Raw genomic sequence first — 16,051 nt, 5'->3', positions numbered from 1 at the left:
TTCTTGTGCGTGGTTTGTAGGACCAAAAATGAGTCAAATGTAGATGTCCTTACCTTTTGCAAATCCTGAAATGAATCACCAAGATGATGCTAAGGGAGAAGCTTTAAGAGTTCCACCTAGAGTCCACCAAATACACCAATGACTTCACCTTCCTTCCTCACTTCAACTCACCACCAAAGGCAAGAACAATAGAACACTCTCTCAACAAGGTGGTGGCTTAGAATAGGGTTTGTTGGTTGTAAATGGCTGATTATTCTCGAATTAGGGTGAAAGATCTAGTATGCTCAAGAATCATATTAAAATGATATTGCTAATTAACATATGATACTAATGGGTCACGGTAACAACAACTTGATATAATTGATTATTTATTAGAAATTGATTTTAATAAATATTTAATAAACTCTTATAATTAAATTGGAAATTATTTTTTCTAGAAAATAATAATTTTCATTAGCAAGTAACATTACATAATTCATATGGTATGAATTAATAAGTCATGCACAACATTTTGGACTAGATAAATTCTTTTTTTCTTTTACCAAAAAATTAAAGTTTATATTTTATCAACTCGGTTTATAAAATATAATGTTTTCTGCCTCTTTTAACATCTTAATTTCGAAATTGAGGAAAAATAAAGAGAGGTATGGTTTGTAGCTTATTGTAATATAGGGAACATACTTTAGAAGTATGAGATTAAAGTATTACAAAAAGAAGACATGCCTTTGATTATTTAAAATAATTTTGGACAAAATAAACATCACATGGAGTTTTGTTTTCAACGTGGATATAAGATGTAACAAGTTGTTGGCTTAAAATAAAATCCGTTTTTTATAAACGTTAATAATGTCAAAATTTGAAATACTTAAATATTAGTTTTAAAATGGTGATTTTTATAACTTATAAAAACTTCATATATATATATATATATATATATATATATATATATATATATATATATATATATATATATATATATATATATATATATATATATAAAAGTAATAAAAGTAAGTTTTATTAAAGATATAAAAGGTTCAAATGCACTCAAAATTAATACCGGTGACTAAAATTGAATCACGTTAAATTATATAAAAACTAGCTTTTTATATAGAACCTTTAAAAGTGATTTTCTTTTGAAAATTGGTACCACGGTTTATTATATACATGTAATAACCATGATATTATATGTTTTTAAAACTAGAATTATAAAACATATAAAATACCCTTTTACAAACCTCAAATCTATGCAATCCTTTTTCAAGAGCACTCACACATCTCTTGTATGCACTAGTGGGATAAATGATACCTAACTGCTTAGTGTTATCTTTTGATGGTCGGGGTGTCTTCGCGATTTATATAAACAACTTATAGGCCGATTACACAAGATTTCAAATTGGATGATTTAATCGGAAATCTTTTGTGATAAATGATATCTAAGCAAGAGAGTTTCGAGGCACAAACGGGATCAAACATAATTAAATTTGTTAATAGCGATCCCATACATTTAGGAATTATATAGTAAGATATAATTGATAATCAATATCTACTGGGTTGAATGCAAGTGGATGGGATAAAGGGTACCGAACCATTTATTTATTTTGAAACTTAGATCCTAGACTTTGATAATTAATGTTTTTGGAAACTAAAAGGGTATTAATTATTAAAGAGTTTAAATATTGAAAATACTAAATGAATTATGTTAAAATTTTGTAGTTAAATAATCCATTTTTATTACCATGAATTGTCATTTTCTTTAATGAATTAATGCAACAATAAAATTTAATAGATATAACTTCAATGAATGGGTAATTTCTTAAGAGACAATCTCGTGAGAGATTTGAAATTGTATACACATAAAGGTCCAAGTCCTAAACTATTTGCTTTGAGCAATAAGCGTGAACATGATACCTAGTAAAGGCATCACTGTGATGCTAAAGATGTTTCTAACATCAAACTAGGAATAGTTCAATCCCAAAAGAGTCACCTTGTGTGATCTAGGAGGCCCATCTTTTATGGATTGGACACCTCTAAGCCTAACAAATCCAATAATGCCTACATATATGGATCTTTTTTCTTTTATGGAGAAACTGGGAATTGGAAGAGAACCTGCTCCTCTTATTTGGAAAGAAAGTCTGGAAGAGACTAGTATTTCAGGTATCTACTAAATAGAACTCATACTTTTCATATAACACTTAGATACTTTCTACTTAAATGTTAATCTAATATTTGTAAATGGATTGCAGATATTTACAGAAGAGTAACTAGCTGAGCACAATCAAGTTGGAACTACACTCTTGGAGTTTAGTTTATTAATTATGCTAGGAACATAATGTACTTGTAATATAAAACAATTTTTATTTTGGAACAATGTAGGTTTTAATTTAGCTTGCCTAAATATATGTCTCAGTTTAATTTATGAATGAATGACTATTTACTTAAATTGTTTTTCATAACGATCATATTCATATCCGGAAATGATTAAAATTCTTTTTATGAGACTATATCTCTTAATAAGAGTTATAAAGTAAATATCAGTATTTTATAAATAAAAAGTTCTATATGCAAAATACTTTTTACTTAAACTTGTTTTAAATCAAACTCATATTTGACATTGTTATGTTTATTATATAAATGGCATTCACATATTCCAACTTTAAGAAAGGGATCTTTCATAATCGACATCTACTAGAAGATATTTATATAGATTATCCTGGAGGTTTTCTTAATCCATGTTATCCTTACAAAATATATAAAGCTTGAGATCCACTTGTGGATATTAAGAAAACATCTCAATGTTACAATCATCATTTTAATATGAAACCACAATGTATGATTTTATATTAAAATGAATGGAACATGTGTGTTTACTAAGAACTAGTGGGAGCATAGTGACATTCATAATCTTGTATGAGTGAGACATACTTAATCATGGAAATTAAATTATGGCCATGCCAACAGTTTTCACCTTGACTCGGTTATGTGTTTCTAATATGAAAGACTTCAGAAGAACAATATACAATCTTGGAATGTAAAATCTGCAGATACAGATAAAATGAATGTTAAAAGTTTTATATCCTTAAGCATATATTGACAATATCTTGAAAGAGATCAAGATAGAAGAGTCATCTGGACGAACCTTAGCATTGTCACATGGCACTAAATTTGAGCCAACCTTAAAACGACCTAGCTCATAGGTTTTGAAACTATTCAAAACTAAAGTATTCATAAGTTTTGAAAAACTTGAAATTCCAAAACTTGAGGGCAAGTTTTGAAACTATTCAAAACTAATTAATTCCATAACTTATGTGTTTAAAGTAGTTTTAATTAAAGACTCTTCAAATTCCATAATTTGAGGAAAAGTTAGGGAAGACTTTAAACTAATAAAAGAATGTAACTTTTTCTTTATTTTATAACTTATGGAATTAATTAAGGTTACACATTTTATTACTTAATGAAGTGACTCTTGAACCTGCATAACTTGAGGACAAGACTCTTCATTTTTTGTAACCATTGCCAACTTTTATCAATTTTATGAAACTTAAATGTGAGCTTTCATGTAACTTGAGGACAAGTTACACAAATACATTTAGAATCATCTCTTAGATTAAAATGGATTGAAAACACATAATCAATTAACTTTTCTATTAATCTAAGCAACTCATAAGAACAAGATAACTCAAATCAAACTCTTTCATGCAATTAATGTAAACCTTAAACTAATACAAAACATGAATCTATTGACAATTATCTTTGAAATTGGATTAGCATGAGCATTACCACATCAAAAACAAGTTTATAAATCCAAAAACAGCTTATGGTAATGTTCCTAGTCCAATTCCAGCCAAAACAACAAACAACAAGCTGTCAGCACCCAAACCTCGTCGAGTTCCTTAAGAAACTCGTCGAGTTCATGCCCAAAATGATGAACTCATCGAGTTTTTGGCATAAACTCGTCGAGTTTTATGGTCTGGACAGATTCAACTTTGAAAAAACACATTTGCATCAAGTATAAGAGAAAGCAAGCCTAGGCTCTGATACCACTGTTGGGTTTTGAGCATTCTAACACTCCTAAGTGTACATGCAACCCTAAATACCTTGGATCTATGTTTTCTCTATTATACATGCAAATATGAAATTTCCAAGGTATTCATCCTAACTAGCATAATAACATTGATTCATATGAATATATCAAGTTAGAATTACATACCTCTTTGATGTAGAAAGTCTTCATGAAGCTTGAGTGCCTAGTGCCCCAAGTGTGAAACCTCAAATGGTTCACACAACACCAAATGCACATGGAATGACTTAGAGAGAAAAACCACACTTCATAAAATCTGCTAGCCCTTTCCTACACATCGTGGCCGATTTCTTGAGCCATGGGATTCTTTTATATGGTGGCTATTAGGGTTACACCATTTAACTCAAAAGTTTACCCATTCCTTATGCTCCATGGATTTTAACCTCCACGGAGTATCCATGGGTCACTCCATGGACTTGGTCCAACATAAGGAATCTTGGATCACAAACTCACATATAAAAGAATGAATGATTTACACAATCAACCCATATATTTAATTAGTCTCCTTTTGATCCCTTAATTAATTCCAAATTAATTCTTGATCAATACTAATCAAAATAACCTTATTAATATATTAGAACTTATAATATATTAATAAACCTTAAGTGTTATATCTCTCATTTTAGTCCATCCAAATGCATGATGCCATGCAACCCAATTGGACCATGCCGGGTCGGGTCAAGTCTTACCAATTATACTTATGGACTTAGACAGTAATCCAATAGTCTCCCACTTGGATATGTCTAAAACTATTGCGTATGACTTCAGGAACCGATCAGCAATCGTAGCTCTCAAAAGCTTCTGTCGAACTCTGACCTTGTCGATGAACTCTGACCTTTGTCAATGACTTGTCCATTAGATAAGGTATCATATATTCCTCCATTCTAGATATCATATGGACTGAGACATGGATTATAATCATTGTCTCTATCCATTTGTTGTTTCTCGATTTCCGATTTATGACGACTGACTAATTGAACAAATCAAATCAGTCCTGGCCCGGCCGAGCACTTACATTTGTCATCACCAAATCATCGAGGGACCCACAGATATTGCTTTTATCCCGAAGGTAAAAAGAATGGATAAACTTTGACTCATATGGCTTGTTCTACTACTTGTTGAATCATACACAAAGGCACGTTTCATAACATCGAGTTACTGGATGCGTTTTCGTGCAATCAATGTATAACCAACTCATATCTCTAGGTTTGAAGAATATAAGATATTATCGTCTCATGATCACTCGTGATAAAATCCATGAAGTGATTACAATAACTGCGGGTTGAATCCAATACTCAGAACTTATGAGCTCTCATTAGTGTTGTAGCCCTTTGTACAAAATCATACACCTCTACAAGCCAACCCATGACAGTCTTGATTCATATCTACTTCCAACATATGACCGACTGTGGATGGTTTGAATAACTTAGTCATCCCGGAAGAATAACCCAGTTTATTCTAGATGTCAAAACATGCAAAATGAAACACAAGAATAATTGAATCTAATATGGTATCAAAACCTATGAACATAAAAAAACACCTTTTATTTATCACCATATGATTATACATTATTCATTGTATACTGTTTCAGCTATCTACTTTATTCTTGAATTTAAAACACTAGTTGTCCCATGCTCCAAGCATGTACACTATGTTTTTTCTAAACAATAGTCATGCCATACACCAAGTATGCATACTATGTTTGTCTATGATCTTTACTTTGCAAAATAGAACAATTGAACATAACTCCAATGATTCTCATTTCACAGTCCCAAATCCATACTACAACTGCAAGAATTCCAAATTCATGCTATTTTCTGAAATCTGTTAGATTCTAAACTTATATGCATTGATCCTCTTGTAATGATTATGCACATAGTCAGAAAGACTTGACAAAAAACATTACAGAGCATTCAAAAGGAGATCAACTGCTTGGAAACACCCTTCTTGCATTAAATTTTTTCTAATCTTACACATATTGAATAATTTCTAACTTTGAAACATTTCCATATTCCATTTTGACTATCACTTCTAAACAAGAGTTGCCTCCTTACAGATTATGTCAATATGGTCCTTCTAGAATTAGCACTACACTTCCAACTGTCCTTGAGTAACCAATCTTTAGTAACCCTTAGATTGTCCTCGACAATTGTTTAATCCTTTTAGTCATATCAACCGCTAGACCTTTTCCCTTCTTAATGCCCCAGGCATTTGGAAAATTTTAGAAAGGAAGAATATTATAGCACATGCAATTGATCCAATATCCAAAGCATATGGGACACGATTCATGATGTCTCACATAAAGACTAAACTAGTCTTTTTCTATAACATTTCCATTTCTTTTTGCCAAGTTCTCATAATAGAAATTATGAAAACGGATGCCGTAATCATAATCGAATTTTATAACACAAATAATGGGCCCATATATAGAATTTCCTTATGTTGAGTCATTCCAACATGAAATTCATATATATATATATATATATATATATATATATATATATATATATATATATATATATATATATATATATATATCCTTGACTAAATACGATTAAAACCTCAATCTAAGCTTTTAAATTTGAGATGAAGTATAATTTCCTCTCCCTTAATTATAGCAAAACAATTTTTTTCCCAATTGAAACCTTTTGTTTTCTATAATTAAAATTGCTAACTTGCAACCTTTTGTCATAATTATCATGCTCCCACTAACATTATGATTATTAGCATAACACTTATGCTCCCACTAGCTTTGACATGTACTCAGAAATTAGCTGGACTTCTAGAAATCAATAATTTATTGACTTTCTTACCAAAGTTCAGATTTCTGATAATAGATTGCTTTGATAAAACTTTATCAATATCATACACCTTATCTTAGATAGCTCACAGGTGCGTCTAAACATTTTTGAGAACTATGAAAAGGGATGTTGTAATCGTAGTCTCGATTGTTTAGACCTTTGCCACTTCTTACAAGTCAATGTTAGTGTGCCGGTTAACCACACACGCTCCACTAACGACTTTAAGAATGCAAATATCACAATTTCTATCTACCTAATATTTACTTAGTGAAAGTGTTTCGTCACCATCATTTTCATGAATCGGAGAGAAACCTTATGCCACTTAGATTTAATGGTGTATGTGTTCTTATCCATGTAAATTGTCAAAACCATTGTCACAAGACAAGGATAATGACAAATTCAAACTCATATGGACTGAACTCAATCTTAATTCCATGCCACCTAGCAGCTCAAGGGCAAACCATTGCTTCGAAATTGTTATGCAACCAATTGAGAACTCTAAGAACTCATATGCAATGCCAACTATAACTGGAATGGGCACAAAAATAGAGTAAGTCTTATCAAGACTTTTAAGATCTTTAAGACTCCCACTATCCTCTTGACATATAAGACTTTCTTGTCAGATATTCAAGAGATAGTGTGGACTCTTATCAAGACAAACACTTCACACAATTGGCCTTAGTTGGTCTTTGTTTTATCCAAAACATCACAACTTACCAATTTCAAATACACAAGAGTAGAAAACTTTTACTCTTACATTTGAAAAGTGTTTTAAACCTTTCTTTAAGATATGTCACTCAACTTACAGTCTTGGAGTATGAATCTAAGACTTGTTTTGGAACGAAGTATGAATCAGCTTCTTGATTTAACCACTTCAACAATTCATAGCTCATCTTCTTAGCTACCAGAATGCACTTAGAAGATGAATTGTGATAAGGTGTCTTAATCATTAAGATGATTATATAACATGATACTAAAGTACTCTCCCATCTTTTCAGATTTGAGAAACTTTTATCTTTCTGCCTAATTTGATTCTTCTTATTCGCTCTGTCATACATTGGAACCTTTTTCCAATGCTTCAGAATTATACTTAAGCCTGTAAGTATAACCATATTTACTGAACTTTAGTAAATAATGACGAATAGTCTTAACGATCTTTTGTGGTGGACTTAATCAGTACACAAGACTATGTACTTGATCCCTTAGTCCTTTACTTGACTCATACATCCATGTGAACAAGTAATTAATCTTATTTTTTTCAATGCTTGAAAGTTCTCATCCATAATGTTGTACAACTTGCATGATTCCAAGTCTCGGTCCAATTGAAACCTTGGGTGATGAGAATCTTCCTTAGTTGGTAAATTTAGACACTACCACAAATGAAAGAATCAAATTCATATTTCCGTTCTTGCTCTTAATGGAATCTTATAAGCAACAAAAATTTTCACAAATGTTGTTTCAAGGATATTTTAAAATAAATAAAATCAAAATTTTTTCCTTTTATTTTAAAACTCTGCGAAAAAATTATCCTTACAATCCATATGAAAACTTGTTGTTATCTATTCCTAAGCAATATCCCATAACTCCTAAGAAGTAGCTCAAGTATCCGATCTTCAAACTATGCGATAGAAATCCATCTACGCCATCAGATTCAACATATTGTTTCTTTATGTTTCTTCATTTTTCTTTGATTCTTAAGACATCAACATGTGACCCAGTCACATAATGTAATAAGAATCTCAGAATAGAGACTTAGCAGAGTTAGATAGTGGACTTTACCTGAAGTAGAGTCAAACTTATTGACTTCAACATCCTTAGGTAAATTTGGTAGCTTCGCAACCAATGTCCCTTCCTTTGGCAATTTAACATATGGACGCTTTGGTAATGGAACATGGGACTATCACAGACTTAGCCTTTCTCTTTACCATTTGGTCAACCAAGTTGACTATGGCCGATCCCTTTCCATTGGGAAGAGAGAGCTTTACTGGATATCAAATGTCATCATTGTCAATGTCCATAAAGTTTTAGGAAGTTGATCTTAGCAAATAGATAAGATCATTAAGGGTCTTTTCATAGTCTGTTTCATAGGTGTCCCAAAGGAACTCACTATGTGACTTAAAAATAGTTGAGCCACCAACTTTCTCAAGACTTTGAAACCCAACTCTCCCGACTTGTCAATATGTGACTATATCTCCAAGATGTGATCCCACATAGACCTTTGCTTGCCAATAGGGCTTGAGTGACCTTAAACTTTTTCAAGAACTTGTGGGTTAGGGAAAATAATTGGAGGAGGTGAGAAAAGTATGATTTCCATGGGACATCATCTTCATTTAGGAAAGCTTGTTTCAAGAGATTTGGGAAGATCATAAATGTCTAAAGCAGGCATCTTTTGGGAGATATTCAAGATAGTTGATTTAAAGTCCTTAATATAACACCCAATATGAAATATTAAGGTTAGGACCCAACAAAATAATTTTATAACTTGGAAGAGGAATGCCGTAATCCAAGCTGTAAAATATTTGAAGGTAGGCGAATGACGATTCACCAATTTCCACCATGAAAACGATATATATATATTATTAGGTTTTAATTGGTTTTTGAAACTCCTAGATCTTTGAGATACATTGAATTGTTTAATGGCATGTTTCAATCTCGAGTGTGCCCTTCAAGTTTTGTGACTGAGATGCCGAGGATCACAAAACAAGGTGTGAAGTAACCATGCAAATATACTGGGTACCCTTAATATTTACCCCTTAATCGATGTGCCGGTTAACCACACACGCTTCACGGATACTTTGATAAATATTAAGTTACCCTTTGCCTGCCTTGTTAAATCCAGGTTAGTGTGTTGGTTAACCACACACGCTCCACTAACGACTTAAGCAAAGTGCAAAGTGTAATTTCATGGATTAGCATCTTATTCACTTTTTCCTAAGTAACTAAGATTGAGTATTTATAAAAGGTTTAGTTACTTAGTATTTATCATTAATACTTTTAATGAAGGGAGAACTCTAGTCGTTATCCTACCCGTTCGGCTAACGACCCTCCACTGGTCAAGGAAGCGGTGGGTGAGAGTGGACACCCATTAAACTGCCATTTTATAGGCACTAACCTTATACCCCCTTATAGACCGGCTTCGTGAATGAGGCATACTAACGGTAAGACTGACTTGCTCATATATATATATATATATATATATATATATATATATATATATATATATATATATATATATATATGTATATATATATATATATTATTGACTTATAATATTAAAAAGTATAAGGGTTGAATTTTAACTTTTAAAATTCTATTAGCAAACTAGGAATTAAAGTATTCATAAGTGAAAACTTTTCAAATTCCAAAACTTGAGGCCAAGTTTTGAAACTATTCAAAACTAATTAATTCCATAACTTATGTGTTTAAAGTAGTTTTAATTAAAAGACTCTTCAAACTCCATAACTTGAGGACAAGTTATGGAAGACTTTAAACTAATAAAAGAATGTAACATTTTTTTTATTTTATTACTTATGGAATTAATTAAGGTTACACATTTTATTTCTTAATGAAGTGACTCTTGAACCTGCATAACTTATGGTAATGTTCGTAGTCCAATTCTAGCCAAAACAACAAACAACAAGCTGTCAACACCCAAAACTCGTCGAGTTCCTTAAGAAACTCGTCGAGTTCATGCCCAAATGATGAACTCGTCTAGTTTTTGGAATAAACTCGTTGAGTTTTATGGTCTGGGCAGATTCAATTTTGAAAAAAACACATTTGCATCAAGTATAAGAGAAAGCAAGCCTAGGCTCTGATACCACTGTTGGGTTTTGAGCATTCTAACACTCCTAAGTGTACATGCAACCCTAAATACCTTGGATCTATGTTTTCTCTATTATACATGCAAATATGAAATTTTCAAGGGATTCATCCTAACTAGCACAATAACATTCATTCATATGAATATATCAAGTTAGAATTACATACCTCTTTGATGTAGAAAGTCTTCATGAAGCTTGAGTGCATAGTGCCCCAAGTGTGAAACCTCAAATGGTTCACACAACACCAAATGCACATGGAATGACTTAGAGAGAAAAACCACACTTCATAAAATCGGCTAGCCCTTTCCTATCACACATCGTGGCCGATTTCTTGATCCATGGGATTCTTTTATATGGTGGCTATTAGGGTTACACCATTTAACTCAAAACTTTACCCATTCCTTATGCTACATGGATTTTAACCTCCATGGAGTATCCATGGACTTGGTCCAACATAAGGAATCTAGGATCACAAGCCCACATATAAAAGAATGAATGGTTTACACAATCAACCCATATATTTAATTAGTCTCCTTTTGATCCCTTAATTAATTCCAAATTAATTCTTGATCAATACTAATTAAATAACCTTATTAATATATTAGAACTTATAATATATTAATAAACCTTAAGTGTTATATCTCTCATTTTAGTATATCCAAATGCATGATGCCATGCAACCCAATTGGACCATGTCGGGTCGGCTCAAGTCTTACCAATTATACTTATGGACTTAGACATTAATCCAATAGACTCCCACTTGGATAAGTCTAAAAATATTATTGCGTATGACTTCAGGAACCGATCAGCAATCGTAGCTCTCAAAAGCTTCTGTGGAACTCTGACCTTGTCGATGAACTCTGACCTTTGTCAATGACTTGTCCATTAGATAAGGTATCATATATTCCTCCATTCTAGATATCATATGGACTGAGACATGGATTATAATCATTGTCTCTATCCATTTGTTGTTTCTCGATTTCCAATTTATGACGACTGACTAATTGAACAAATCAAATCAGTCTTGGCCCGGCCGAGCACTTACATTTGTCATCACCAAATCATCGAGGGACCCACATATATCGCTTTTATCCCGAAGGTAAAAGGAATGGATAAACTTTAACTCATATGGCTTGTTCTACTAGTTGTTGAATCATACACAAAGGCACGTTTTATAACATCGAGTTACTGGATGCGTTTTCGTGCAATCAATGTATAACCAACTCATAGTAACAACTCATATCTCTAGGTTTGAAGAATATAAGATATTATCGTCTCATGATCACTCGTGATAAAATCAATGAAGTGATTACAATAAGTGCGGGTTGAATCCAATACTCAGAACTTATGAGCTCTCATTAGTGTTGTAGCCCTTTGTACAAAATCATACACCTCTACAAGCCAACCCATGACAGTCTTGATTCATATCTACTTCCAACATATGACCGACTGTGGATGGTTTGAATAACTTAGTCATCCCGGAAGAATAACCCAGTTTATTCTAGATGTCAAAACATGCAAAATGAAACACAAGAATAATTGAATCTAATATGGTATCAAAACCTATGAACATAAAAAAACACCTTTTATTTATCACCATATGATTATACATTATTCATTGTACCCTCTGCCCAACCTCGCCCCAACAAACGGGCGTCCTGCACTTCCTCCCGTACAAGGCTTCATACGGAGGCATTTTAATGCTCGAGTGATAGCTGTTGTTATAAGAAAACTCAGCTAGATGTAGATGGTCATCCCAACTACCCCCAAAATCAATCGCACACGCCCTAAGCATGTCCTCCAAGGTCTGAATCGTCCGCTCACTCTGCCCGTCTGTCTGCGGATGGAAGGCGGTACTAAAATGTAATCGTGTGCCCAATTCCTCTTGAAACTTCCTCCAGAACCGAGAGGTAAATCGGGTGTCTCGATCGGAGACGATAGAAACGGGCACCCCATGTAATGAGACAATCTCCCGAACAAAGATCTCGGCTAATTTCTCCGCCGATGAGCTCTCCTTTATAGCCAGAAAGTGAGCACTCTTAGTCAAACGATCAACAATCACCCATATCGTATCTGATCCTCGGGCAGTTCTATGAAGTTTTGTAATGAAGTCCATGGTTAGATGCTCCCATTTCCATTCAGGAATCTCTAATGGTTGCAACTTCCCATGCGGTTTCTGGTGTTCCACCTTGACCTTCCGACAGGTCATACATTCTTCCACAAATCGAGCCACATCATTCTTCATTCCATGCCACCAGTAAGCCTCATGAAGGTCCCGATACATTTTAGTAGCACCAGGATGGATAGAAAATTTTGACTTATGAGACTCATCCATTAGGGTTTTCCGATTTCCCCCGGTATATGGAACCCAAATCCTACCGTAGCGAGTCAGCAAACCACGCCCGTCTCGTTCCATCTTAGGCAACTCTTTCCCAATCTTCTCACGCCTGATGTTTTCCTCCAGTATTGCCGTCTTTTGGGCGTCCCGGATTAGATCTAACAAAGACGACACCATCATGATCCGGAGACACTTAGCTCGAATCAGTCCGGCAGATTGTTTACGACTGAGAGCATCAGCTACCACATTAGCTTTACCGGGGTGGTAGTGAATTTCACAATCATAATCTTTTACCATATCCAACCCTCGGATCTGCCTCATATTCAAATCCCGCTGCTCGAACAAATATTTTAGACTCTTATGGTCAGTGTATATGATAAACTTCACTCCATAGAGATAGTATCTCCAAATCTTAAGAGCGAAAACAACAGCCCCAAGCTCCAAATCATGAGTGGGGTAGTTTCGTTCGTGGGGTTTCAGCTGTCGGGAGGCATAGGCTATCACCCTATCTCGTTGCATTAACACGACACCAAGACTTTGAAGCGATGCATCACAGTAAACCACCATATCCTCAACCCTATCAGGTAAGGGAAAAATCGGAGCATCACACAATCGTTTCCTTAGCTCATCAAACGCCAGCTGCTGCTCCGGGCCCCAAACGAAATTCATTGATTTCTTGGTCAATCGGGTGAGTGGTAAGGCGATTTTAGAGAAATTTTCAATGAACCTCCGGTAATAACCGGCTAAACCCAAGAAACTGCGAATTTCAGAAGGTGTTTTTGGAATCTTCCATTGTTTAACCGCATTAACCTTGGCTTGATCGACCTTAATACCGTTTTCTCAATGTTAGAGGGTGAGTACGGAATGCTGTTTTCTCAATGTCTTCTTCACGAACCTGCATCTGATGGTAACCGTAACGTAAATCAATCTTGGAAAACCAAGATGCTCCCTGAAGCTGATCGAAAAGATCGTCAATACGTGCCAACGGGTACCTATTCTTTATCGTGCGCTTGTTTAGCTCCCTATAATCAATACACATTCGCTGGGATCCATCTTTCTTCTTCACAAAGAGAATAGGAGCACCCCAAGGCGAGCAGCTTATCCGTATAAACCCTTTATCACTTAGTTCTTGAAGTTGATCTTGGAGCTCTTTCATTTCAGGTGGTGCCAAGCGGTAAGGAGATTTCGCTACCGGAGTCGCACCTGGCACCAAATCAATGCGAAACTCCACTTGCCGAATAGGTGGAAAGCCAAGGAGTTCCTCCGGAAAGACATCGCTGAAGTCGGAAACGATAGGAACGTCTTCTGGTGCTATAGCAGAAGAGCAAGAAGCCATAGCCAGGCGGGGAATGTCCCCCTGAATAATAAGTTCTCCACCTCTAGGGTTTCGAACACGAACTTGCTTCTTACGACAGTGGATTTCCGCATCAAACGCATCAAGCCAATCCATGCCTACGATAACGCAGAGCTCTCGCATCGCAATAGGGATAAGATCAATGGGGAATTCAACTCCAGAAAACTCGAGAGTGTAACCTCGATAAACATCGGTGACATAAATAGTGTGGTTGTCGACAACATCGACAACCATTGGGTGAGCCAATTTTCCGATACTACGCCCCAAACGATTAATAAACGTGTGAGATACAAAAGAATGGGCAGCACCGCTATCAAACATAACAACATCGAGCTTGGAATCTAGCAAATAAGTGTCTGCCATTGTCGTTGTAATCACCGGCTCCTCCACAGTCATCTGGTGAGCACGACCTCGTGTCACCATAGTGGTTCCCTTAGAGGATGATACAATTGCAGGATTTGTACCCCTGTCTCCTTTACCAGTCTTCAACTTCGGGCATTCAAGCTTCTTGTGTCCCGTCTCGTTGCAGTGATAGCAGACGGGAACTGCAGAAGTAATATGAGGTACTGCACTCGCAGGGGGATCCCTACAATTCTTCCAATGATGCCCTGGCTTTTTGCAGTTGTAGCATATCAACATATTTTTCTCGCCCTGAAGACGTCCTATACTCATACCTTGACTTACTACCCTGCTTTTGCGTTTTCTGGGCATCTCTGGATGTCTTGGAAGAGGTGTCATTGGCCTTCCTCTTGGACTGGGTCTGCAACTCGATTTCCCTCCTCCTTGCTACATTCATGATCGCAGATAAAGTCGAGAACTCCTGCATGCTAACGAATTCCCGAATCTCGATACGTAGGATGGCCGTGTACTGGCTGACTAACCAGGCCGCGTTCCCAGCAAACGAGGGGCAAAAAGATAGCATCTCCAAGAACTTGGCGTTCAGGTCACTAACGGATTCAGTAGTCTGCTGTAAGGCCATGAACTCTTGCTGCATCCGCTGCTGCTCCACCTTAGGCACATATTGTGCCTCGAACCTCTCCACAAATTGGGCCCAAGACATGGCCCTCACTTAGTCTTCGTTCAATAGAGCGGTGATGGTGTTCCACTATGTCTTTCCCCTTTTTCACAGCTGATTCATGGCGATCGCTGCTTTGTACTAGTTCGGACACCCAACACTTATGAAGGCGCCCTCAACATCTGACACCCAGGGCTTAGTAGCAACTGGGTCGGATTCACCATTCCAAAGAGGAGAGCTACACTTGTTGAACTTCTCGAAGTAGTATGCCAAATCCTGAACAGGCAGAGACAGTAACGCCGCTCATCCAGAAGAGCACCGAATTGGTTGATTATGTCGTTGGTCACACCCGGGATTAGTTCGTTGAAACCGTTATTGAATTCCTCAACGACAATATCCCTAACTTGCTCCATTTGGAGCTGATTAAGTCGAGCAGGCGGAGCCATTGGTATCCACAGAAGAAGGAAAATCTTAGAAACAATTCAGTCTAGATATTTCTAGGAAGACAAAACACTCAGCTTGCCGAAAATTTTTCAACCTTGCCCCGACTCGAAACCGGCACCGATGTTTCAAATAGTAGGGGCCCTTCTACTACCTTCCACACAAGTTCCAATTTCGCATTCGCGTCTAGTTTCAAAATT

The 16,051-nt window shown here is 35.5% G+C and overlaps 1 protein-coding gene across 1 annotated transcript; it reads right to left on the bottom strand.

Moving 5' to 3' along the window:
- Positions 1 to 2,938: 2,938 nt before the first annotated feature.
- Positions 2,939 to 15,034, bottom strand: LOC145049803 (uncharacterized). The gene is made up of 2 exons (XM_078998156.1): positions 14,154 to 15,034; positions 2,939 to 3,038 (listed from the first exon to the last, which is right to left on the bottom strand). The coding sequence occupies exons 1-2, from the start codon at positions 15,032 to 15,034 to the stop codon at positions 2,939 to 2,941; spliced, it is 981 nt and encodes a 326-aa protein (XP_078854282.1).
- Positions 15,035 to 16,051: the final 1,017 nt, after the last annotated feature.

Source organism: Lactuca serriola, chromosome 5, assembly GCF_051521515.1.
Source record: "Lactuca serriola cultivar US96UC23 chromosome 5, Lser_US96UC23_V15, whole genome shotgun sequence".
In the NCBI taxonomy this organism is placed as follows: domain Eukaryota; kingdom Viridiplantae; phylum Streptophyta; class Magnoliopsida; order Asterales; family Asteraceae; genus Lactuca; species Lactuca serriola.
This window is presented reverse-complemented; position numbering and strand designations above follow the sequence as displayed.